The 27,800-nt window shown below is 43.8% G+C and overlaps 1 protein-coding gene across 3 annotated transcripts; it reads left to right on the top strand.

Moving 5' to 3' along the window:
- The first annotated feature begins 7,431 nt into the window (after positions 1-7,431).
- Positions 7,432-27,800, top strand: sema6d (semaphorin 6D). Of its 3 annotated transcripts, XM_079339772.1 has the most exons (20): positions 7,432-7,704; positions 14,230-14,398; positions 14,974-15,085; positions 16,122-16,182; positions 16,397-16,459; positions 16,587-16,688; positions 16,935-17,025; positions 17,275-17,394; positions 17,725-17,813; positions 18,581-18,798; positions 18,897-19,028; positions 19,608-19,763; positions 20,131-20,304; positions 20,664-20,804; positions 21,024-21,101; positions 21,200-21,258; positions 21,845-21,901; positions 22,441-22,623; positions 23,669-23,910; positions 24,015-27,800. In XM_079339772.1, the coding sequence occupies exons 2-20, from the start codon at positions 14,278-14,280 to the stop codon at positions 25,143-25,145; spliced, it is 3,330 nt and encodes a 1,109-aa protein (XP_079195898.1). In that variant the 5' UTR covers positions 7,432-7,704; positions 14,230-14,277; the 3' UTR covers positions 25,146-27,800. The 3 variants fall into 3 exon arrangements, with proteins under 3 accessions (XP_079195898.1, XP_079195899.1, XP_079195900.1); XM_079339773.1 differs by lacking the exon at positions 22,441-22,623 and having other exon boundaries at positions 7,433-7,704; XM_079339774.1 differs by lacking the exons at positions 21,845-21,901; positions 22,441-22,623 and having other exon boundaries at positions 7,433-7,704.

Genomic DNA, 27,800 nt, shown 5'->3' with positions numbered 1-27,800 from the left:
TGATGAAATAGGACCAACCTAAAAAGCTGACGTATTCCTGACGAACATTTTTACAAGAAATCTCACCCCTGTATTTTTTCTAACCTAATTTGCTCATCTGTCTCATGACCCCCCTGAGGAGATGTGTCACACAAGTCGGGAAGCAGCAGCCAAGGCATGTCAGAGCCAGTCAAACCCACCAAATGGAAAAATATTAACCCTGAAACGGCTGGCTGGAGAACTTTGTGTGCGCAACATGATGTTGGTCTGAGAAGGAGAGATTTCCCTGATGGTGTTTGGTAATTATTCTAGAGTTAGTGGGGCCTGCTACAACTTGTCTGATGGCTGACCTGGAGAGACGGGATTGCCTGCTCCAGCTGCTTTTTAAAGGGACAGGTGACTCCGTCTCTCACTCATCACTATCGAGCTATTGGGTAATAAGGTTTGGTGGGAGACGCTGTTAGTCTCTATGCCCTTCTGCCTGTATTTCACACGTCTTCGTCTTCTGGACTGTGTCTGTACACGTTGGATCAGTGGAGCTCATAAAAAAGTAAATGGAGCTGATACAGTGGGCAGAGTCCATAGCGAGGAATGGGGAGCATGTAGGCCATGATGTGGGTGTGAGCATTAACATTTGCTCTGCAGTTGAAACAATTGGCATCAGCATGAAACAGATGATGTAAATGCAAGAGCCGAGGAAGGCAAAGTGAATTCCAGCATACTGGTCCTCCTTGTAAAACCTAGAGTTTGCTATTATCATGCAGAGGAGCCATTCTTGACATTTCCTCTCCTCTACCCACACACCTTGGCCTCCTGCTGAGGGTGTGTGGTCACCTGGTCTGGTCTAGAGGCTGATGGCCTTCCTAAGAGCTGGGAGCTTAATTACCCAGATTATCCCATAAATCCCATTTAGGGTTAATCAACGTGCAGCATCACATCCTATCAGCTCAACCTTTATGTTCCCTCACTCAGGTATACTAAATACCTTTCCCGAGGGAAATTCAAGTCCTACATAGGTATGAAAATGTGTACTCACAAACAGATGTCGAACAAAAATAAACGAAAAGCACTTTAAAGGGATAATTAAGCTCTCCAATGATTTATTATACTTCATGAATTATCCCTCAGAAAAGTTTGTTTGCCTGCTATGAGACGCCGAAAGATGCCATTTGCAGCATTTGTGGTGTTTTGCTGACATGATACATTTGCTCGCCCCAGCCTGTAGAGAAAGTCCCTGGATGAAGGGCTTTTCCCTTAAATCCCTGATAGCCTCCAAGCTCCAAGGAGGACTTAGCTGGCGACTGACAGCCAGGAAGGAGGTGGGACAGGGTTTTGATGCTGGAGCTTAGGAGTGGTGTGCAGTGTTCGGAGAGGGGGTAGGTAAATATTTGGGCCAGCAGTTGTGGTTTAAGTGCTTCCTTTGGCAGGTTGTGGGGCCACTTGGAGTCAGAGCTGTGGCAAGCAGTTAAAGATACAAAAGCAGGATATTCCTCCAGTTTTAGGATATGCAGCAGTGACAGGGTCATCAAGTTGTTATGGATGTTCTGATACCAATATCTCTTTCAGAAAGGCCTCCAACCTGACAAAAGTCAGGATCAGGTAACATATTGTGCCCCCTTCTGTGCACTGACCAGAAGAAGTTTTTTTTTAATCTGTAACAGTAGCCTAGACAGCGATTTCGGCTGCGCACTTCTAAACTGATTTTCTGGTTATCTATAAACCCGTTAACTATACTTCAATACAGTGCTAGCAGATAATGTAGTATTTGAACTCTGTGTGGGTGGGTGCAGTTGGCTTTGGGGCCCTTGAATGGCACCTTGCAGCTGCCCTCTATGGGCGTCTGTCTGTGTCAAATGCTGTGTCCGGTGGTAAGGTCAGAGAATGCAACAGCTACCTCCCAGCGCGCCCTGCACAAGCTCCTACACACAGCTGTTCCCCATACATACAGCCTGTGCCACACACAGCACCTGTCTGCATGTGTGCGTCTGGGCATGTGTGTAGGAGCACAAGCCAGAACGTACATAAGAATAGACCTTCAGAGTGTGTGAACGGAGCAAGCTCCTCCTTTCCTGTTCATGTCTTCTAAACCCCTCTTGAATCCTCTTCCACCTTAAATAAAGTCATATCCTTCCGTCCAAAAATGTCTGCGTTAGCTCATTAGCTTCATTACAGTGAACGTCACAAGGTCTTGGATCATCGGCACGGTTGACTGCTATGTTTGGAGCCTTCATTAACGGAGCAGCAGTGATGGATTTTAGCAGAGATGTTCGGGGATCAATGCTGTAATGAAGGGCAGAGTGTGGGAGGAGCCATTTATTATCATTATCAGAAGTAATAAACGTTTGCCCCCTAACAACTGAATCCCTCCCACACCGAGTGAAAGTCAGTGTTCAGCTTGGGCCAGGAGTGCTACCGCTAATTGGTGCAAGCATTGTCCTAATGGTGTCAAGGTGGTGTTGTGTTATAGTCACATTGTCATTCATTTTATACATAACACAGAGGGCAACTGTGTCACCATCAGCTTAAAATCCAGCACATTTCAGATAGCCCCCCTGCATGAGCTTCTCAATGGCTGAGCAGATTAAAACATTTAGATGGGGACTGAAATGGGATCAATAAATAATGAGTTGAAAATGTCACGTGTGTCCCTCAATCATCAGCAGTTCGCAGTGATATGGCAGCTTATCGCAGACTGCAAATTACCCACAGCCCTGCCTATGAATATGATTAGCATTCTCATTTTCCCTGAGAAAACTCTGATAAACACAATTATATTATATCCAAATTTATTTCATACCTTTCCATGCAATGCCTTGAGTAAATGTGGCAGTCATCAAGATTTCATCAGAGCAAACTAGATACTGTAATTTCTTTAAATTTAGAACAGGAAGCAAGTTATGACAGAATGGATTTGTTGCTCTCCTTCGCTCCATCTACAAAACAATCTTATAAAAAAAAAACCAGAAGCTGAAGGTGCAATATGTGCAAACAGTGCACAGGTCATTTCATTTCAAATTATAGATATATGTTTCAGTCCTAGCTCACGCTGTTGAATTAAATTGTTGGCTGTAAAACTTTCTCTGACCTTTGTCTCAGATGAAGTTTTTCTAAAGGTAGCTGATGAAGTCAATTTGGACGGCATAATTGTCAAACCAACACTCTGTGACATGCAGCTCACCTTAACAGCAGTATTATTAAAACTTTGGCATTTGGATTTAAAAAGTTGTGACCTGCTCTTTACTTCAAGTCAAACTAAAACTATCTGCCCACTTTTTGTGTAACGATTTTGTTTGAACTTTTCTGGACATATTCTAGGGAAAAATCTTCATTCCACTATGTCCTCACATTTTGTGACTGACCAGAGGTGCTACAAGAGGTGAACGGAGATGTCATTAATTATATCTGTCTTTAGCCTACATGTGATTGATATAATGTGGACATATCTTATTTTATAATTTACTGGGATTTCGGCCTTCACATCATCAAATAAATGTAACTTTGGGAAATAATTAAAAAAAATGTACCATCTTTATAATGTACATCTTCCAGTTTCACATCCCCCCCACCAAGCCACCTGCCTTCCCTGTAAACACTTAGATAGACGGTAGACAAAAAAAAAACACAAGTGAATCACACTGTAAGGATATAGCCTAAATTCAAATTCAGACTCTTTGAGATAAATTAAATACATTTTGACATTAGATGGGCTTATTTCTGCAGCCATTAGACAAATGCAGTCAGGCTCATTTTCAGAGAAAGTGTTTCATGTGTATTGTGTAGCATATTTGGTTACTTAACATGCCATTTGGTGTTTACTCTGATCCAAAAGGCTGAGCACCGGAGTGAGTGAACAGATTTTTAACATGGGTGGCCCTTGTGGATCAGGCTGAGTTGAGGATTTAGAGAAAAGGTCTGAATGTAGATTGGAGGACACGAAGCTTCTCAACAGGACTGCACAGTCAGGTGACAAATGGTGCCCCAGGCCAGCCGAGTGCCAGAAATGGCCTCTTAATCAATCAGAGGTCAGCGTGGAGGTTCAGAGCAGACTGCCCTCACCCTGAGAGACAGCCATCTGATAGAACACTCAATGCCAAGACACAGAACACACAATATTTCCCCTCTCCACACTGCTGCTGCTAATGTCGTCTCATCTGTTCTGAAAACCACCCCTCTCACAGAGGAGATGTCTTTCTTTTTCATTATAACTTTAACGCTGAGTCAATAGAGCTGACTTTGACATGTTTGAACTCAACTTGACACCTTTTAATTTTGTCATTTTTATTCTAGACACTGTCTCACTTAGCCAGACTTATCTCCACACTGTGCTGGACAAACACCCAGTAAAACACATCACAACTCACCTGTAGGAGAAGAAAGACAATGTCCTTGCAGAAACTATGGCAACGCAGGCTGATTTTGGTCAGCTGTAACTCAGTCTGTGGGGACTTAGTTTGGGAACTGGAGGGTCTGGAAGCTGAGCACTACCACAGTGCCCTTGAGCAAGGAACCAAACTCCCAAGTGCTTGGCAGTCTTTCATTTGCAGCTCGTCCCTCTGATATCTCTCCATCAATGCATGTTCATAGGTGTGTGTAGCATGTCTCTATAACAACGAAAAGTGAATTTCCCTTTATAGGATTAATAAATGTTATCTTCTGCTTTAGCCTATACTGATTTACATTTATTTCTATGATTTTAAGCAACCTCTAGTGGACGTGATAATAACAACAAAAGAAAATGCACTGTTCTGTAGCATAGAAATAAATGCCATGAATTCTGTTTGTGATTTAGGTGTGGGATGTTGACTTATTCAAGTTATGTGCATATTGATTAAAGTTTATGTACGTAAGAAAACCTTACATAAGAATTAATTAGCTTACCTACATAGCTAATTTCAACCAGTTGTTGTGAGAAAGGAAATTGCATGTGAGGTGAGGATCTCTGACACTTTAGTGGCACAGTAGATTTATGACTGCCTTGTTTCACAATTCAATCACTGAAAAGGTTGTTTTTGTTTGAACTGCAAATGACACACGGCATAGAGGGAGCTTGATTCAATCTCAAATAGGCATCAGACAGCAAACATATACCCAAAGTCTAAATCCTGTGAGTCACACTATTCCAGACACATCTGCTAAACTCTTAATTCTCTTGATTAGCTGGTGGAAAAAGGTGGTGTATGATGTTGTTATGAAACATCCAACCTTGTGGTTCACTTTGTGTCAGGCTTTAGCCCTAAGCTTCAACCTGCAGCCCCCATGCTCGACACATGGCCATCTGTAAGGGCATTTCAGGCAGTAAATAAGAGTGTGCACTCTCTGGTAGGCCCAACCTAAGGCCAAGCCCTGTCATTCTCCTCTACACCCCGAGGCCCAACCTGACACACCCCCTGGGGTTGACCTACACACTGCAGGGTCCCCAAGGGAGCATATCAGACTTTAGGAGTCAGGCACAGGCCTTCTGTCCTCTGTCTAAACCCCCAACCCTCCTTGCATATCTTTCCACTCACCCATCACCCATCTCTCAATCTCCCAACGTCAATGCATTCATCTGTCCATCCCTACGATCAATCCAAACCTGCAATCAGCCTTGAATCCTTTGTCATTCACCCATCTGCTCCGTTTACATCACTATGTCGATTGTTGATGCAGCATCCTTTAGTTGCCCACTTTCTCTCAACATACAGTCAATATGTTAGAACAAAAATCCATGTTTTATATATTGTGTGTCCAAAAAAACAAGCAAAAAGTTGAGGGTAACAAAAAATACTTTCTTCAGGCTTTTTCCTCTCTCGTATAGCTCCTTCATCTTCACAGTAATCACCACTATTTCATAAATCCAGACATTTTAGATCATCTTCAGAAAGACAGTAAAATCATGAATATCCATTTTACTACCCATGGATTGGAACAATTCAAGTTAGTAGCACGAAAACTACCGTACAAGCACATTGAGAAAATTGTCATAGCCAACAGAAGTACACCAAAACCCATTAAAACCCACTGGAATGGTGTCACATTGCCATTACACCAACGATAAAACTGTCAATTCACCAGAAAAAAAAAGACCAATCAATACACCCACCAATCACCAGACATCCACAGATCCATGCATGTATTCACCCATCCTGACACTCACTACCTGCGTCTGCGCAAGAGCTCGACACATTGATCTATACGTCCTCCCCCCTCCCCACCACCACCACCACCATAATAGATGCTGTGCTGATTCAGTCCCCACAGGATACAAGGACATCACATAGAAGCAACCCAGGACTGACAGCAGCATTGAGTGGCAGGATTGAAGCGTGAGAGGCCAGAAGAAAGGGAATGAAAGACATAAATGACAGACTGGACTCCCATCGGTCGTGATAACCCTGGTGAGATTGGCGTAGCAATGTAGAAGCATAGGGAGGCCTAGGAAAAGAAAGGCTCTGTCAAATAAAACCACTGGAAATCAAGGAATAGCGATTTGGGGGGAAAAAAAGGAAACGGAGACAAAGACATGGAAGAATTGCCAAACAGGGATCAGGCAGATCAGCAGTGCAAACTAGTGTTTCCTGTGCATGTATTGAGATGCAGATCCCACTTTCGCAGCTAATAATGGGGGCTGTCAGGAGTGTGTGTGCTCATGTGGGAGAGATTCTCACACATCTGCTAACCTGCCTCTCTAATGGGGTGCAAATGGACTCCATTGTTGGGCCCTGCCGACCTGGCTGCAATGACCTGACACGTTCTATGGCGGCTTGGAGTTCACATGCATACGGGAACACGTCCTCACACTGATGTTTACATACGCATGTAGAATGCCTAATGCCTATGCATGGTTCTAGGTCAAACAAAACACAGGATAAGGAAAAACCAAGATACTCCCACAGCTATCTGTTCCACAAAATGTTGTATCTTTTTTTTTTATTTTGGAGCAAAATATTCTGAAAATCATATGGGTTTGCAGAGCTATATGTCTCATTTAATACATTCCCCCTGCTCATCAATACTGTTCTCCACTTTAAAAGAAAAAAAGAAAATGTTGAAGCTCTGGAGAGATTTGTTTTCTGTTGGTAGTAATTTGGTAGTAACTTGCATTTTGCCTGAGAAGTTGCAATAGTTTTGCGGTTCTCATTGTCAAACGTTAAAACTTTTCATCGTCAATGTATCCTGGTCTTAATAATCTTGGCTCCATCTGCCATTGACATTAACTATAGCACGTTTCACTATAGGAGAAGGCTTGTGTATTTTAGGTACACTCTTAAATCCAGACATTTCTAAAGCTGTGTTTTACAAAGCAGTCACAACTCAGCTGAAATGACTTTAACTAGGCACTCTGCTGACTTGGAGTTGGGGGATGGGGGTTTAACAGAAGGAGGGGGGCAATACGGGGTCACACAGGAGGAGAACTAGAAGGGAGGGGGTCGCTTTTTTTCTCTTTCTCTCTGAGCTCTTGGAAAGAAAGGAAGGAAGCCAGAGCAGAGCAGAGTCGGAGCCCAAACCAAACCGAGGAGAGATGGATGGTGGGGGGAGGGACTGGAGAGAGAGCTCTGCTTATTGGTAGGCTGCGGGTCTCTCTCAGTGGATGGATTGACTTCGCACGGGTCGAATTACACCGTTTGCCGTGCATTAGTTTGTTTTTCTCTCAGCCAGGAGAAGTTGATCCACTACGACGCGCACAATATTCTTTTTTGGGATTACAGCAACACGAAAGGATACAAAATAAGAAATTCAGATGAGGTGAGTTTCTTGCCGATACATGGATTTACTTTGTTGCGCATTACGCAGTGAAAGTCGAGGTGAAAACTAGAGAGGGAAGAGAAGTCTTTGGTGGGATGCTAAATATTTCTTTTGACCACGGAGCTATGCCGTTCTGCAAAACTGATGATTGTAGGACAAAAATAGTTCAGGTTTGGACTATTTTTACTCATGCTTCAATTCGTGTTACTGTTCATTCATTGCCTTTAGCGCGGGCAGCAAAATCTGACCGTTCTGCTCCAAAGCGTCGATCCAACATTCAGAAAGCGGTGTAATTCACAGGAGGGGCCAAACCTAATGTAAACTGTTTACTCACTTCTTTCTTTGTGATACACGTTACCTCCACATTACACTGGGAAATATCTGCCACATCAGGTCCAATAGTTCAACCATTGAGCAGGTATATCGTATCAAAACAAGAGTAGAGATTTAGATGAGTTCATAAGGAACTATAAAAACAGCACAGGAGCATTTGTTCGTGTACCCTTTTTTTATTCAGGTGGATATGTGCCATATCATGCTTGTCGTCCCTCCACACGCCCTCTATTATGTTAAATCAGCGTAAAATCAATGATTTATAATGAGAGTAGTACGAATCGCGCGTCGTTTAATGTTTATGCCCTTTCCCTCTGGTTTGCAAAGTTGGTAATAGTGGAAGGGGGCTGGTGTATCGATGTATGAGGGAGGGGGCTGTGTGGTCGTGGCACAGCTTTGATGATCAGTCATCAGAGCGCAGGGACCCGGGGACGGACACAGAGCAGGCAGGGTAAAAGCTCGTATAAGGCGAGCCGAGCTGAAATCTGTGCGCAACTGGATGAAAAGGAGAAAAGTGGGGTCCAAATGGAGCTTTAAATAACAGGAATATTAAATGCTGGGTGTTTTCTCTTAAATGGATTACCAAAGGAATAAGACAAACAGTCGGATTGATCCATTCATGAGTGAATTTGGATACTTAAGGTAGGTGTCCCTTGTGATGTTTAAATATTGCAAAGGTAAATTAAACAGATATCATTTGCGAAGTATTTTTGAGATTTTGAAATTAGGTTTATTTGGCATACTACAAATGTATCATATAGTGTCAGGAGAACTACTTTAGTAGCAGAATTTATCAAAGGAATCAGGTGTGTAGAAAAACACCTACTGTAAGAGACAAATGTAGATATCCACTATGACAATGAAACCAAAGCAACGCCAGTTTGGTTCTCTGACAGACCCATTGTGTTAAACATTTGACTTTTCTACGTCGTTTAGTCAGAAGTAATCTTATTTTTTTTTCTTTTTTCTACTGTTCAAAGTTGTGTTGAATTGTACTAAGCTTGGATAAGGTATTCTGCCTGACAATTCGACTTGCAAAAATCCACTTGAAGCAGAGCTAACGTGCACATGATTGGATGGAGCCTGCTAGCGAACGTTGTATTAAACAAGGCAAGCCGAGACTTATTAACCGCTTCCTCTTTGATATAAGCTATTTTATATATTTACTGTATTCCTCTTGTTACTGTATTAGTCTGACATTGGTGAAGCGCTCGTAACCCGTTTTGGAGGCAGAGTTGCACGAGAGCACAGCCCCGCCGCGTGCATGCTTTGAGTGCTGTGGAGGCCGTTTAAACGCCGTCCCATCACTGTTGTCACTCCACCGCTGTCCCCCACGTCTTTGTTGTCTTTTGTATGAGTCCCACATGTGGCCTAAAAGGCTCTGAAAAGATTTACCACGGGTAAAACTTGAATGCCTTTACGCCCCGCTCCGCACAATGCAAGCGTCCGAGTCCGAGCTGCTTCATGGATTGTGTGCGCAAAAACAGGAGCGGATGATCCAAAAGCAGAACTTGAAAAATTACCAGAGAATTAAAGAGAAGAAGATTAAAGACAGTTCGAGGATCAGTATGGTTCATTTGATACAAAAAAAGAGGCGTGTAAGTGCAGAAGGTTAAGGACTGTTCCTCTGTGTCTCACTGAAGTTAATGTGGCCAAATTAAGTAAATGGGAAAAGAGAGATGAAGAAAATAAGCCATCAAGAGCCCCTTCTGATCTTCAATGTTAAATAGTGTGCCTAATTATCTGAAAAGATACTAATTGAATTATAGTTTATTCTGTTGGTGCTATTCTTAAACCAGCTTTTTCTTCTACTCACACAAATGAATAAAATAAAAAAAAAATATGTGTACATTTCCCTGATCGTCTCCACTGCCCAGATATATGTTAAAGTGCTTCAAAAGCACAGACACCAGAAACTGAAAACGTAATATTGGCTCGAGCACCACATTCTGGCCAGGTCAAACATAAGAACCAGTTGAGTATTCTTTGACAGCACAGCTGGCTGCTGCGTCTCACTCCGCCTCACTGGGCGCAGGGTCACAACTAAGCGACCTGAACGATCACCGTTAACCTCCTCTACAGCTGGCCGTAACCCCGGAACAGCACCATTAAACCCTACAGCCTTATGGTTATCCTAAACTACTGCCAGCAAATCAGGTTGTTCAGTGCAAAATTGGTTCGGTGATAAAATGTTTAACCCCATGTGCCGCATTTGGAGTCAAGATGTTCGAACAGTTTTCTTTGAACCCCCTTTTAGGAGCCCCTGAACAGCTCCAGCTAACTAAAGTCCACTAAACGGGGGTGGGGCTCTATTGTGTTGACTTGCCCAAAGCCCCTTTTGTTGCTCGGTCACACCTGCAGCTCAGCCCCCATTGTGCTCCTCTATAGCAGGACTACTGCTGAGAACAGCCTTTCTCCTGTTTCACTCCTCCTCCTCTCGCCAAGGTAGACACGAAAGGGAGGGAAACACGGTTTAGGGTGGCACAGGGCTCTCCTTCTGCCAAATCTCTTGAAGCAACAAGTCCAACCAGGCCTCCCCAGAAGTGATCCGTAGGTAAATAGAACGCGGTCAGGGGTAGCGGTTATTACTGGAGTGGGAAAAGGAGTAGTAATCATTTCTGGGCCTGTGTGGCTGCTCTAATCATCAGACTGACTCACTTCCCTGTGTGGCTGCATCGTGATTACTTTCTCAGAGACGCTGTCTTGAGCTGAACTTCAGTTTTGGACATGCAGACATTCATAAACAAAATGCATGGGGTGAAGCGTCTGAAACTGAACTCCCTTGTATCCGATTTCCTGTCCTGTTATGTTTACAGCTCAGAATGGTGCAAAATGACAAGTCAAGCAGCCTCCAGCAGCATTCATTGTTGTGCTGGGATTACATCCACCCTTCACATTCACACACGACTTAGGAAACCTCACGCACCGCTGTTGTTTGCCATCCTCTTTTATTAGCCTCCATTCCTCCTAATAGGACCACGGTGCAACAACACATCCATTCAGTGCAGCAGCAGAGGAGAAGTTACAGCAGATTCATGCCAGTAAAAGCACAGCGAAGAGTAAAATATGTGTTAATCTGTCATTATACGCTTGGAACACTAAATCTTTAGCTGTAACCACCAGAATTGGGGCTGCAGACCCCTAAAACCCACCATCAGTTGAAAAAGCAAATCCAGCAGACCCCCTCCCCCCTCACCATGTTAAACACCATGGGCCAGAGCCAACAACATCAGCAGGGAAAGTGCGTGGTTGTAGGACATTGAAAAGCCTGTAATAACAGAGGTAGAGAGAAGCAAAGCTGAATGGCACTGAGTTGCGTGACAAGCCCAGCGTCTCCAGGCTTGTTGAGGCCTATATGTGCATGTACTCACACACACACTGGAGGGCAGGAACCAGAGAGCGCAAAGGAATAGTCAATAGAAAACACGCTGGGGCTCACCAAAGATTGAGAAGTAATTTTAGATCACTGACCTCTGGATGTCTTCTGTTTCTGTTTTACATTAAAAGTTTCGGAAAGCCTGTGCCTCCGCAGAGCAGCGTAGCTATTACCATGCAAGGAATCATGGGAGATCAGAGCAGGGCTTCTGAGTCTGGATGGAGTGTTTTTCTCCTGAATTGTTAAGTGAAGGAGAACGGCGGGGAAAAAAAGTGGTGTGTGAAGAGAAAAAAGGAGATATAGAGCAGGACTCTCTGACAAGCAGGGAAATAATTTACCTGTGAACACAGTCAAGACCGGACTAGATGCTCAGTCTGCAGCCTGGATGATAACACTAAAGAATTGAAATGTGCAGAGTGGGTTGTTTACCTTTCATAGCTTCTGTTTTTTTTCTTTTGTTGTGCGTCTGGTATCTATTTCTGTCTCAGCCTTCTCCTACAAACTCTGCGATTTATTACTTGGCTTTTAATACAGCACCTTTCTTAGTGTGAGAGCGTCTCAACCAGGTAGTAAAAGAAAACAGCTGCGATGCTTTTAAGGAACATCGTTGTTTATCTGGGCAGAGCACTACCATCTCTTCCTTTTAAGATTTAAATGCTGACACTTGTAAGTTTGTAAAGATGTGAGAGCCTGTGCACAAATCTGCACAAGGAGTTTTTTTTTTATCTAGAATAGTGACAGCTCCAGCTCTGTGGATTTTTGCATCTCATACAAGAGAAAAGCAAACCACAAGCCCCAATTAAGTGACTCAATTGTGTCAATATATAAACCCTGTAATTTCCAGATTAGGTGGATAAATTGAGATGGAGCATCATCTTGTCCGGGGCCTGCATTACTCAATCATAATGACATTGCTTCCTCAAAAGCCTCAGTATCCCATGGCGGACTGAATAGCCATGATTGCAGAGTATTGATGACCTAAAACACGCTTGAATACTCTTGATTCCCTCCTCACTTCCATTCATTTTATGACACATCTTTGAACTGCTCTCCAGACAAGAATGGGATCATTAGCGTCTGGAAAAGAAGCTCAGCACTTTACATTTGAATATAGGCTGTAAAGCAGTGCGACCGGTCTGTCTGTTATATAATCCACATACAGGGACAAAAGACTGACATGCTGATGATGTATTTTTTTTCTCCTGTCGTAGCTCCTACTTCGGTATTATCTGCTGGGTGACAGTGGGTTACAGTTCATTCTACATTTTAAAGCCTTCAACGGCAAACAAAGTTTCACAATGTTCTTTAAAAAAAAAGGGAAGTTACAGTGAGTTATGAAATCGTCGCACGGCTAAAGTGACATGTTAAAAATCCATAGATTGCTCTGCCTGCTGCTGATCCATCAAGCTTCCTGTGTGGATCAATCACAGCACTAATGGCCTGGCAGGCGGGGCACACAGACAGCACTGGAGCAGGTGTGCTTAGGGGCTAATTGAATAATGAGTCAATACTACACGTGTGTGTGTGTGTGTGTGTGTGTGTGTGTGTACATGCGTCACTCTTTGCATTACAGAAAAGAGAGATTCTGTATGTGCAGCCATGTGTGTGTGTGTGTGTGTGTGTGTGTGTATCCCAGTGTGCTTCCAGCTAATCCATCCCTCTGCCTGTGTGACGTCTCCCGGTAAATTGTTTATATCCGTTCAAGCTTTGCCTGCATGAATAATTTGTTTGCCTTATAAATATTTGAATGTACACCGATCATTAATATGCACAGACACAGTCTGTCTCTAAAAACTCCTTCATGCACCAACATACACACTAAACTCTGCCACTCCCACAATCAATTATGACCAGCGGAGTTTCCTGTGTATCATGTTAACAATCAGGTGAAGTACAAACCGTCACACAAAAAAATTACTACTATGTCAAAATGTGTACCAGAGCAGACCCTCATAAAACAAAGAGGAGTTAATCAGTTTACTGAAATGATACAGAGCGGCCCAAAGGGAAAGACGAGAGCAGTAACAGGTAACAGAGTGCTACTAGAAGTCAGCTACTGTCAAGAGCCCGAGCTACACCGGGGATTGTGATGAAGTTGCAATGTGCTGATGAGTGTTGAGCCTGACCCAGAGAGACCAACCAATCAGAGCACAGATGTACAGAGACAGCAGGCCTGCCACGTTTCTAGCAGAGCGGACTTCCGCTGCATCCAACACGCGGCGCGACACCCCGCCGGTCAGTTGGCTGACCTTCGCTTGGATAGCAGATGCAGCAAGAGGTGGAGGGGAAACGTCAAGCACTGCCACAGAGAGCTCAGTCATCGATAAGCCAGAGAGGACGTTATGTTCGCCTTGTGGTTCTACTTTAGGCGGTTGTGGCCAGTGTTGAATTTTGACTGTGTTAATTCTGAGGATTTAGTTGATATAAGTAGAGACGTTCTGATACCAGTATTAGCAGGGGCCTTTAATACAGCCTTAAGTATGGGATCAGGTTTTATGTGTGTGCAATATGATGTACCTATTTTAATGTCCTTAGCAATTAGTCCCCCCAAAAATCTACTCACTTCAATTTATGTGAAAAAAACATGAACCACAGTGAAGTAGAAATCATGTAAATGTTTTTGATACACTTGTGTCAGACAGTCCCTTTGTGTCAGCCAATTGTCAAGTCAGGATGTCAGAGTTGGTAATGAGAAGACGAAAAATGACTTTAGAACTTCTTTATACAAGACTTTGATTTGCAGCGTTGGTTTGGATATAACATGGAACCTATCAATAACAAGAAACAAATGTATTCTTCTCTGTCTGTGTTTCCAGGTAACATCTCCACTAGTGTGAAACAGGAAGTGTCGTCTGTGAGCAGCCATGGGCCAGAGAGCTGTGCTTCTGCTCAGTGAGCTGCTGCTGCTGCTGACAGCCTCGCGCACTCTCCTCGCAGTCAGCTTCCCCGAGGACACCGTACCCCACGATGTCGTTGACGCACACTGTGAGTATACGAGAATACAGATGAATTCAGCCGAGACGGGGGGGGGGGGGTTGGAGGCGCTATCGCATTGCTGCAACATCACTGTAAATGAAGTAAACAACAATCGTTAGAGAGGACTTTTTTACTCACTCCAGACACATGTGGAATAAAGACAAACAGCAGCAGCCCCTCATTCTAGTCGTGTCAGCAGTTCGGACACTAGCATGCCATTTCCACAGTAATAAAATCAATCTGTTGGGCGGTGAGCTGTAGCATTAAGTGGATTTCATTTTCATCTCTGATGTACAGGGGGAACAGAGATGTGCTGACATCAGCAGACATTATCTAACGTGCAAACACAATGGAACGCAGATACAATTATACATAATATAAAGTCTGTATTAGTACTGTCCCATTAGCTTAATTGCAGGGATTTATAAGAATCATACACACAGCATATTTATTTCCAGTAGGCACAGTAGAGTTAAACATAGCAATAGGAGAGTGAGAGTGCTGTTTTCCCGTGCAAGAGCATCTTCTGCTTCCACCGCGAGTTTGCCATTAATAGCATGTGTGCGTGTGTACTGTCTCTGCAGTTTCACGGAGGTACCCTGTGTTCAGAGGCCGGCCCTCTGGCAACGAGTCACAGCATCGCCTCGACTTTCAGCTCATGACCAAGATACAGGACACGCTGTTCATCGCTGGCAGGTAAACTCACCACACACATGCACTCTGTCTCTATCTGTCTTTTTCTCTCGCTTACACATCCCCCACACCAATATACTCACTCACTCCTTGGCAGGTAAACAGTGGCATAAGAGGAGGGGGGGGGGGGGGGGAAAGCTCTTAGTGTTATTGGATCTGTGGCTCCTCAGCCTGCAGCCGATGTATATGGCCTGCATTGATCCCTGAAAGGCGTCTATCACGCCGGCCTGATGCTCTTCTTGGCATCTTTACATGTCTTTTTGGTATTTATGGGTAGTAGGATTAATCTGACCGCCAGCACTAATATTGTAGCAGGAAATCACCTGGACATCTTCAGAATAAAACTCCCACCCCTGGAGCCCCTGTAATCAGCGCCACATGTATCACTGCTGACAGGTGGATCCTCCTTCTGCAAGTTCTTGGATGTTTTCACTAAAAGGGAAGCAAAATGCTTTACTAAGAGGACTCAACCACTGTGGCTAAACTGCTCACTGCGTTTTCAGTGAAATGATCTAAACTGTAAGTGGTTATCATGCGGGGCTTAAGCAGAGAAGAAATGAAAGAAAGTTACATAAAAATCATAACCTTTTATGTATTTTCTTTGCAACACCCAATCTGTTCAGCAAATTACTCAGAAATTGGAATTAAATGACTTTGTTTTGACAGAAATCTACTCAGGTTTTTAAAAGCACAAGATTGGTTTGGAACTGTTTCCCTCCTTGTTGACATTTCTTTGAACAGAAAAAGTCCCCATTTTCCTTCTGGAAGTGGCTGAAACCACTTTTCATAGTAAATTAGGTCCTCTAAAGACGCTACACTTAAAAAAAAAATCATCTCAAAATAGCATGTTAATAGAAAATTCAGGAATACTAATAAAATGAGTTTCTGATTATGTGTGTGAGTCCTCAAATAATATTACCGGAACAGATCGGAAAGAAGACACAGATTATTTGACCAAAATATGGAGGTAATATTGTCACGTTATTCTATTATAGTGTGATGTCACTGATCTCTGTGTCTCCTTGTTGTGTGTCTGCAGAGATCAGGTGTACCTCGTCAGTCTGAGAGAATCCTACAGGAATGAGATCATCCCTTACCGGGTAAGATTCTTGCCACAAGCTGCTCTCCTTCTCCACAAACGCGACAAAGCTTCCATACAATAAATACAGAGCCATTCATCACAAACTGGACAGGTTGTAGAGCGAGAGAGTGGAAAAGGGAGGAGTGTGTGTGTGTGTGTGTGTGTGTGCGTGTGTGCATGAGTGCCTGTAGTTTGCTGTGCATGTGTCTAATGCTCCATTTTGGCTCTTACAGAAGCTTACATGGCGATCGGGCCAAGTCGACAGAGACATGTGTGCCGTCAGGGGAAAACACAGAGTATGTATTAAAGCTCCTTTACCTTGTAACTTGTATTACTGCACGTTTAATCACATGGGCGGGAACTGTGAGCAGAGAAACTGGCTTCCTCTCAAAACATTGTTCCATGTTGTGTCTCTCTTATCAGGATGAGTGCCACAACTTCATCAAAGTGCTGGTTCCCAGAAATGATGATCTGGTGTTTATCTGTGGTACTAATGGCTTCAACCCAATGTGCAGATACTACAGGGTGAGTGTCCAGTGCTAGTGCAACTGTTGTTTCACTAATTAAAAAAAAAGAAGCCCCACAAGCATCAAAGAGTATGGTCTACGTCGTTTGGACAGCACAACCTTTACTTTAACGTCTGTTTAAAATAAATTTGCCTCGACTCGTTTGACTGATCTTTGTGCGAGCTGGTGTTTTTGTGTGTTTGTTTCCACTGTGTCCCCTGACAAAACTCCTCTAATGTGTGGGTGATCGCTGTGTTCCCTTCAGCTGGATAACCTCGAGTTTGACGGGGAGGAGATCAATGGATTGGCACGGTGCCCATTTGACTCCAAGCAAACCAATGTAGCCCTTTTCGCTGGTAAGGGGTCAACCACACACACACCCACCCACACACACACACACAGTTAGTCCTGCTGAAGAAGCTCTAATGTGTTCCTGCTTATGCTCTCATTATCACCTCTGTGTCTTTGCCAGAGTAAAACTGTGCCTGCAGCGATAACAACTCCGCCAATTAGGCCTTATAAACGAAGAGAAACAACAAAGAGTATGAGATCTGTGTATCCCAGTTTTTGGTGACTGTACTCCTTTATTTTGGCTTGAATTGTAGAGGGGAAGCTGTATTCTGCAACTGTAGCCGACTTCCAGGCCAGTGATTCTGTCATCTACCGCAGTATGGGTGATGGATCGGCCTTGAGAACCATCAAATACGACTCCAAATGGCTGAAAGGTAAGCGAATGCCCCACCATAACTCTCAATCTTTATTTCTCACTGGAAATACACTTGTCTACCTGCCAGCTAGCTAAATGCCCATGGAGCCTTTGCATGGTGTATGTATGTACGGGGCTGTCAGGGCTGTTTTTGGAGTGATAGAGAGCTCTCCTGCCTTGCCAAGATCCGTGGGGATATGGCCTGCTCCCAGGCAATCTAGGTCCCAGGCAATCTAGGTCACCCCCAGTCATATACAGACTTGTTCAAATCCCTGAAATATTCAACATGCACGGCGGCGGTGACGGTGCAGAAATACATTTCAACTCTCTGCCTCCGTCTCTCCCTCAGAACCTCATTTCCTGCACGCAGCGGAGTACGGGAATTACGTGTACTTTTTCTACCGAGAGATTGCCGTGGAGCATAGCAATCTGGGCAAGGTAAGACAGTGCACCTGCCGTTTAAAAAACATAACGTATTCCACACAGATACAGCATGCTTGACTTTCACCTAAAAAAGGGCTTACACCTTTTTGCGTGCATGCTTTCCTGCCACAAAAGGTCCCAGTGGTAATGGGGCTCATTCAGGCATTGACAGAGCCACATTAGAATACATGAGACATTTTGACTGCCTGGGTTTGTGGGGGATTTTCTACTAATGTAAAACTATTACACAGTGAGAGGATTTGTCTCTTCTGGAGATTGCACGCTCTGTTTCTGCTTCCCTCCCTGTGAAACACACACACATGCAGAGGGCATTAGGATGTGCTGTTTGAAGCCAACTTCAGATTTGACCATCCTGAGCTGGCCTGGTCGAACCACATGAAGCCAGAATCCTCCAGCAGCCATCAGCTAATAAATATTTCAACTCTGCTAATGCTTTGGTGACACCTGGCCTCTGATGGAGGTTTGCACTGTTACATTATTAAAACTGTGGAAGCCAACAGCTTCACACACTTTATTTATACTCAGAGCATGGGTTATATGTGCAATCAAACACATTTCATGGTGTTGCATAAAGGCAGCTCTGATTGCCCCAGTCAGGTTGAAAAATCTCCACACACGCAGTTAAAGATGAGTGTGTGTTAAAGTTGCGATGCTGAGCTGCTACCGGATGGACAGATGCATAATTCATAATGTTGAAGTGTTTTTAGTGACGTTCACTCAGCTGCTTCACTCTTCCTTTCCCGCCTCTGTCATCCTCGCAGGTTGTGTATTCTCGCGTGGCCCGCATCTGTAAGAACGATGTCGGCGGGTCACAGCGGGTGCTGGAGAAGCACTGGACATCTTTTGTGAAGGCGAGGCTGAACTGCTCCGTGCCTGGGGACTCCTTCTTCTACTTTGATGTGCTTCAGTCAATCACTGACATCATCGACATCAATGGGGTTCCCTCTGTGGTGGGGGTGTTCACCACGCAGATGAACAGGTGAGCAAAGGCTGCTTTCAGGAGTTCACCAATGAAGAGGGCTGGATTTCGAACTTTAGAAGGCAAACATGGATATTCTTTTTTTTTCTTCTTCACAGTATCCCTGGCTCAGCAGTGTGTGCCTTCTCCATGGCGGACATAGAGAAAGTATTCTGGGGCCGCTTCAAAGAGCAGAAGACTCCAGACTCTGTGTGGACCCCATTTCCAGAGGAAAAGCTGCCCAAACCTCGGTGAGGATTAAACTTTTCTTTCCCTTACAATATTTCAAAAATGTAAAACCTTATAAAGAGTAAAAGAAAAAAAGGAGGTGGAAGCCTGCCAGCAGGTGTTACCACCTGTCTTTTTGTTCTCTTTTTCTAACCCTTCTTTGTCCAGGTGAAACATAATGAAATCAAATCTTTCCCACTAGTAAGAGACCCAAGTTATTAGCGTTGACCTAGCACACACATTCACCATCTGCTGATAATTGAATTATTAATTTGGCATAATTAGACATGCTGCATATTTAACCTGTTTATAGTCAGCAAGTATATTTGTAGGCCTGCCCTCTGTCCAAAACACAAAGTCCAACAAAGGACCTCATTACAGCGGTAAATCATTGATGGGGGATAACCATGCATATCTATATTTTATGTTTCCAGCTGAGGCTTTTTTTGTGATCCTAATAGGCACCTGCTGCTCTCGCTCCACCCTCTCGTTACACTTTTCATCCTTCTCAATACATGTCATAATGACTCCCCTGCGTGTGTTCGTTTGGGCTGATCTCTGACCTTTTGCCTTTTTTCCTCATGTGCACCCTCCATCTTTAGACCCGGGTGCTGTGCAGGTCACGGTCCAGCTGCGTCCCTTAAGAGCTCCATTGAGTTCCCGGACGATACCCTGCAGTTCATCAAGTCCCACCCGCTCATGGACACAGCCGTGCCTTCTATCGGGGATGAGCCGTGGTTCACGAAGACCCGTGTCAGGTAAACAGAGAAGCACAATATAGCTGCACTGACTTTTGCCTTTAGTTAGGTAACGATATATCCAGCTGAAAAGCACAAGAAGTTATCACAGTTTAATCGCTTTAAGTCGCTCTCAAGGATATAAATATTAGTCAAAATGAGTTGAATAGAGCAAAATGTAACTGCAAAATGTTTTTTAAGAAAGGAGGATGTGACTTTAAATTTGGTGCAAATTTCAGGGACTTCCTGAAAAGAATATTGAGAATGAATTCATAATAGGAATTGACCTTTCATATCTCACAGACGGAGTGATTTGCGTATTCAAAATGGCCTCTCCTATTTTGCACCCCTGCTGTGAGTAACACATGCTCCTCTGCTGTGTGTGAAGGTACAGACTGACAGCGCTGGCTGTGGACAATGAAGCTGGACCTCACAAGAACCACACAGTTGTGTTCATCGGGGCAGAGTCAGGGGTTGTCCTCAAGGTTTTGGCCAAGACGTCCTCTGCGGCCCTGAATGACAGCCTGCTTCTGGAAGAGATAGATGTCTTCAACAGGGCCAAGTAGGGATATGCACACTCTTCACACCCTCTCTGTCTGCTATTTCCCTTCCCCTTCTGCTTTCTGGCCGAGGAGTCAGCAACTCTTAAAGTAAAAAGTCCTGGCACAGATGGCATTGCCTGTCTGTCTGCTTTCTGTGCTGGAACACTATGTGTATGATTTTTATTTTTTTTAAATCTGTTTATTTTTGGACATGAACACAAACACTGCAGCGTGTCAGAGGTTAGACTCACGCTAAACTGCGTGGAAAAAGCTTTATGTGCCTACTCCACCTAACAAGTGATTAGATCTACTGAGACTGAAACAGTAGACAGACTTATCTGGTAAACGTCTGATCATGTTTCTCGCTTCCCTTTCCCAGGTGCCTGTCTAACCGTGAGGATGACAAGCGTGTCCTCTCCCTACACGTGGACAAAGATGCACACAGCCTGTATGTCGCCTTTTCAAGCTGTGTCATCCGTATTCCCCTGAGCCGCTGTGAAAGGCATTCTGCCTGCCACAAGTAAGTGACGCATAAATGTGCACGTTGGCAGTTTTAGATGAGCTTTAGTGGTCATAGGTTTATGACTTTGTTTATTTTTTATCAGTAAATGTCATAAAAGCAATGATAAGGGCTCACCTCATGATTCGTGGTTAATGTTCAGTCAGTCACAAATGTTTAAAGAGCACTTCCCAGACTGATTAAACCTGGTGGTTTGATGGTGTGTTTGTGCACCACCAGGTCTTGCATCGCATTAAGGGACCCTTACTGTGGCTGGAGGCCTCAAGGAGCCTGTGAGAGGATTCTGCCTGAAGTTTTGTGAGTCCTTAGTCCACTTAAAAATTTCAAATAAGAAATGAGATTATAAGACGTCCTACGGCTGTTTGACTTATCTTTCTATTTGTTTCTTCTTTCAGGACTGGGTATGAGCAGGATGTTGAATCTGGAAACACCAGCCACCTTGGAGACTGTCATGGTATGTATCTCATCTCCATTGCCTCTCCATGTCATCTATCGTGCAGTGCGTACAAACACACACACAGATACACACGTACTCGGAAACACACGCAAATGACACACAAACTCATCTCCACACACACCATGAGCCTGCACACTCACACCAGTAACCACTCCAGTAACTTGCCCCTACATAAGTCTATGTTCAGTATTAACACACACATCTGCATACAGTACATGGCCACCTGTAACTTATAAAACATGGACATGTACAATTCAGGGCCATGTTTAGCTGGTGCAAATGGTAGAGGTTTAAAGACATCTGATGGGCAGAAATGTGCCTTCATTGATTCAACGATAAAAAGTCAGTCCCTTCATCTGTACCAACTAAACATGACCCAGGCTGAACCTCAGTATCGATCCGAACCAGAGGGCCTTCTGTGACTCCAGTGAGAGACGGACACTGCTAGCGAGTGCTTTGTATCCTTATTATTAAGTCCAAGAAACTGCACTCTTCGTGTCTTTTAGGGAATTTGAGTCTTTATTTTTTATTATTCTTTCTGAATTCCCTTATGCTGATTTCTTGTCCTTTTGAATTCTTTTAGCGTTTTTGGGCACTACATCAGCGCCAGATTACAAATCATATGGCGACCCTACCTCTGGTTAGTTTGATCTTTTACTCAAATGGTTTCTTTCTTTGAGTTCAGCATCTCCAGCCCTGTCTTCTACACCACTGTCACTATTCATCTTTTCTTACCAAACACTTCCTGAATGCTCAAATCCCCTCCTTCATTTTCCATCGCCACTAAATTCTGAATCATCAGGCGACATTTTGGTGCTTTTTGGAGGCACATTTGACTTTCACCTCCTTTTCATTCATCACTTCCTGTTTGGATTCCTTCCTCCTCTCTGCATGCCCACTTTCCATCTATTGGCATCCTTACTGTTGTGTACCAACTCCTCTTTAAACATATGTATCCTCTTTATTTCCTGTTCCAAATTCTCTTCAACTAAAAACAAGTATTTCTTGGCCTGTGAATGGGAAACACTATATTTTTAAAAGGGTTAATTGGGTGAGGTTTATTCATTTTTTCAAATACTAACCCAAAAAATTACCCATTGCCAATGCCTACTAACAACGGGGATAACAGAATGCTTTACCCACGTCTGCAGTTTGTTAATAATTTGTTTGTCACCACAGACATGGAGTTTTCATCACCGCCAGTCACTGTCCACCCCAGTGGGCCCATACATCCCCCAGTACTCATACCCACTCAGAGCCCCAGCTCTGAGCCTGGTCCAGAGCTCTACGGCTCAGGCTTTGTGCTGCAGGATGACCCAGCCACCTCCCATTCTTTAGACTCTTTCCCAGGGGGCCAAGAGGGTAAGGCCCGCAGGGAGGCAGCCAGCATGCTGCATTGAACCCAATCTGATAGCTGCCAACAAGTCTCACTAAGCCTCACAAATGGGAATCCACACATAGGCTCACATATGCAAACACATGGCACACAAAGGCAGCTATTTAGGATTCCCATTATATTGAAGATCATAATCTAAAGTTGTTTTTCTTGAATATACATTTGGATACATCATTTATTTTTCTATGCATACAATATTTTTATTTAGACATTGTTTTATTCCTTAAACATATTATTTCCTTGTGTTCTTTCTTTCTTCCTTACTTCTGAATTATTAATTCAGCTTTCCAATCACTACAACATATACCTTTTTTTCTCTTTCTTTAGATTTAGCTTCTGTCTCTGCCACTTAATATTTATTAACTCTAGGTTTAGTAACAGTTTACCCTGGCTGGTAGATCATTGACTGGGCCTGCCCTGCCACAACACTATTGTGGCTGCATGGTGGATGACTAACTCTTTCAATGTCTGTGGTTACTAACAAACTCTGAGTAGAACTCTAGACGTCTGAACACGGGGAAAGCAAGCACTGCTACTCTTTCCTCTGAAAAAAAAACTTTCCGTTCTCTTGTGCAACAGATCGATATGGCTCTCTATACTTCAGACAAGAATGCACTCCTAACTTCCTGGTTTAAACGCATGACAAAAGGCCTCTATTGGAACAGGATTCAAGACAACACTTGAAGTCTTCCCTTCTGAAACTAACACAGAACTGCTCACTGCTTCTTTTAGATGGTGAAATGGATGTGGGTACCTAACAGCTTCTGCCAATGTTCACCATTCTTCTTCTTCATCTGGGTTTATAATAGGAATAGAAATCAATACATGTCAGAATATGTTTGAAGTTAACTGCTAAACAACTATGGGGAGATGTGTTAAAATAGAAACATGTGCATCAATGCCTTCACACACGAACATGCACATTTTCTGCTGTTGGATAGAGGGGGATGCTTCAGTGAGCATTTTGACCCTCGTCACCAGGAGTTTAAACAGTGCTTTAATGTTTTATAGGTGTGTGGGATATCCAAGCAGGTGAGACCAACCAGATGGTCCACATGAACATCCTCATCACCTGTGTGTTTGCTGCTTTTCTCATGGGTGCACTTCTGGCTGGTCTTATTGTTTTCTGCTACCGAGACTCGTTTCTCCGTAAGCCAAGAAATGTCCACAAGGATGCAGAGTCAGCGCCATCTTGTTCAGACTCTACTGGAAGCTTTGTCAAGCTAAATGGTCTCTTTGACAGCCCTGTAAAGGTACAGCCATCAACACGGCTCCATTGCACACGTCTTTCGTTGGTAGTAATTGTTAAAAATATGACACTTGTCCAACCTTATTGATTTTGTTGTCTCATTCTTAGGAGTACCAGACCAACATTGATTCTCCCAAGCTGTACACCAATCTACTGAGCAACAGTAAAGACCTAAACTCACCAAATGGGGACACCAAGACCATGATCCTGCGAGATGGTTGTCAGCCCCCTGAGCTTGCGGCCCTGCCTACACCTGAGTCGACTCCTGTGCTTCAGCAGAAAGGACTGCAGCCCATCAAAAACCAGTGGGAGAGGGCTCACGGGAAGGTCGCTGGGCCTCGCAAGGAGTCCAACTCAGCAAAGAGTTCTCAGTTCCTTCCTTCTCCCGTTCCTCCTAACTCCAACACCAACTCCAACCACCCTCACCTCGCTCTGGGACACTCCCACATACCCAGTGCGGTTGTCCTGCCTAATGCCACACATGATCACCCTGACTTTGATGACGAGGATGATTCACTGCCACGTTCTTCAGAACGGAAGTTAAAGACCCCAGATTCTAAGGGAAGTAGGAAAGACCAGAAGAGGTCTGTGGATGCCAGGAATACCCTAAATGACCTTTTAAAACATCTCAATGACTCTGTGGCCACCCCTAAGGCCATTCTTCAAGAGGGAACAGGGCCCCGCCCTAGGCAACACCTCACACTGGAACCCATGGAGGAACTGACTGAGATGCCCCCAAAGGTGCCCAGCCGTGAGGCTTCCCTGTACTCCCCCTCCTCCTCCCTACCCAGGCACAGTCCCACCAAGAGGGTTGATGTGCCTCTGCCCTCCACTCCCACCACACCAACGGGCAGCCTGAGCATGGGGGGAACACTGGAGAGGCATAGAGGGGGGTACCAACTCCAACGGAGTGCCTCTCATAGGCACTCCTTATCCACCTCACCAAATGGGGTAACAATGGGGGTGTCTGTGTCTCGCCAACACAGTATGAACAGAGGGGGTTACATGCCTCCAACACCCCCCTCCAGACTTGACTCCCACAGTGGGGTAATGGGGGCAGGAATGCACTCTGCACACCCATCCTCTGTATCCCGACAGGGCAGCTACAATGGGCATTGCTCACTCCCTCGCACGGGAGTTAAAAGGACCCCATCGCTAAAGCCAGATGTGCCCCCTAAACCCAATGGGTTTTCACCACAAACTCCACAGATGCGAGTGGTCAACAAGTACAGTTATTAAAGGAACATGAACTTATCTGAGTGAGCTTATAGCCCCGAGTGCTCGGAGGGGGAGTTTGGACGGGGTAGGCCTGGTGTGTGTTTGTGTATCGACTTGAGGTTTGTTCCCCCTTTAAATGATATGCACATATACTCACTCTAAAAAGGGAAAATCACATGTGGCCAAAGATACTCCTTGGAGCTTTTTTTGCTCCCTACGTCCCCATGTCCCTCCATTGTCTCGGTAGCCATGGGATATACACAGTGGACAATAGTTAATCTGCTGTTCCAAGTTGTGTCTGGGCTTGACACCTTTCCAATATTAGGTACGAGGTTTACGGCACAGACGCTGGAGTGGCCCAACGTCTATGTCGTTTTGAACGAGGGTCGAAACAGTGAAATACTTGAAGAATGTGTCTCATTTGTCATTGCCCTTGAGCACTGTCTTCCCACTAATGTGAACTGAACAAAGAGGAGAGGTAGGCCATGCCTTTACTTGCAAGATGGTTGGGGGGCAGAGGAGAGGGAACTCAAAAATACAATGTGTGCTTGTTGCTTTAAAAAACATATGACTGTGGACAGCTGTATGAAGCAGCAAGCTGACAAAAAGAAAGAGTGCAAATGAATGTGTGTGTGAGTGTGTGTGTGTGTGTGGGTGTGGGTGGCATGCAGGTTTGTGTTTAGGAAGTAAAGGCCTTTATTTTCGATTGCCAGGAATGGTATCAAATGCCAGAGGATGCACCTGAAGACCCATCTAAGACCTAAGTCACTGTTTCCCATTGAAATAATATTATCTCTACTTTGCCACTCTGTTGTGATTTTATAATAAAGTTAGACTGGAGTGAAGTTGTTCATCTGGGGTTTATACTGGGACATGGACTCTGTATCTCACTGGGAAATTTAACAAAGTACATTTACTGCTATTGGTTAAAGAAAAACGTGTGTCCTTGATACATTTTGTTCTCTACCAGACCTCAATTGCCCTTGATGTGTGTGTGTGTGTGTGTGTGTGTGTGTGATACATTACAGAGGCCAAGATGTTCAATTTTCAGCAAATAACACACTGTCAAGACTGAAACATGGGGGAAATGCTTCTCTCCAGGACTGAAACCTCCTCTAACCTCCACTGCCCCCCTTGTAGGAAATAGGCTGGTGGTTCAAGAGACTTCTTTCTTAATGTAGCAATGGTGTTAGGAAAAACATTTCTCCTCTCATTCTATAAAGGAATTTTGAACATATTATTTGCCTTTATAACGTTTACTGTGTTATTTAAAGAATTTCCATTTGAAACTAAAGCAACACCAATGGTTTAACTCCATTTAAAGGAACTCAACATTTCAGGGCACTTCTGGTTAAACTTGTGTGAACTCTAGAAGAACACGAGAAAATTCCCCCTGCATTAATCCTATTAAAAGGTATATGAAACTGACCCGAGAACAAAATCGTGGATATAACACCTCTGTCTTCTGCAGCCTGTGTTCCCTGTGCAGCTTCCCCGTGAGTGGCCAGTATACAATCAAAACAACAATTACCAATGTGTCCAAATGAGTCATGCTGGGAATGACAAGATCCTGTATATAATTAAATACTATAAATAAGGAGTATAAATATTTTTAGGCAAGTGAACCTGAATCTGTGCATTGTGTGCCTTATTCACAAAATAAACTAGTACATTATATAATATTGGCAATGTCAATTGGTCCTCTGTATGTTATTGTCATATACTATATACACATTTTTTATATGAGATAATTCAAAATCAGCAGGATATGATGATGATGATGATGAAATCACTACCTAATCCAAACTAGAGTGATGTGGAAACAGCAGAAAAACATTCCACTTCTGAATTTTACTAAGGATAGTCAAAAAAATCTTCATTATGGGTATGGATCAATTTTCTCCTTTACTGTTGGTGTTGAAAAAATGGGTGTCAATCCACCACATAGAGGTGCCATGCTGTGAATGTATTTTCTTGACAGTGGGATGTAGGGTGGTTAGACCTTGTACTGTGGAGCAGTCAGCTCAACGCAGCACATCCTGCCCACAGCCAATGTATTAAGCCGGCTGTTGGCATGGACGGCGGTCATGCAGAATCTGTAGTGACAGGAATTGTTTCCATTGGTCAGTAGGGACGCTTGCGGGATCACATCTCTTTGCATTGGGTTCATTATATCTGCATCTGCAATCCTATCCGAGTGTCAGTTGCCTGTTAAGCCCAAAGCCACATTTTGTTTACAAGTGATGATTGTATGTAAAGACTTTCTGCCTGTCATCTAACCAGTGTTTGGGCTCTTTTTTCTACTCGATACATGCACACTGACATCACAAACATACAGCCAACACACACTGCTCAACTGCCTTGTACATTGCAATATGAACTGGGTCTTTCTGTTGCAATCCAAATTGAAGCCTTTATATTTCAGTCTGAGCTTGGTGTGTGTGTGTGCAGATAAACCAGATTTTGTCATGTAATTTTTGATTTTAATACTGTGCAACATGGCGATGCAAGGCCAGCTGTATATATGATCTCCAGAGTATTTGAGCGTGTAGATATGTTGTAAAAGTGTACTGTGAATGTGTAAATAATAATGATGGTCTTTGTTTCATGATATTTTTTGTTGATTTTTTTAACACGGCATGTATAGTTGAAATAAAACATTATGGCACAGAAAGA

Source organism: Symphodus melops (genome assembly GCF_947650265.1).
Source record: "Symphodus melops genome assembly, chromosome: 3".
In the NCBI taxonomy this organism is placed as follows: domain Eukaryota; kingdom Metazoa; phylum Chordata; class Actinopteri; order Labriformes; family Labridae; genus Symphodus; species Symphodus melops.
Note: the sequence above shows the minus strand (reverse complement) of the source record. Positions and strands in the feature narration are given on the sequence as shown.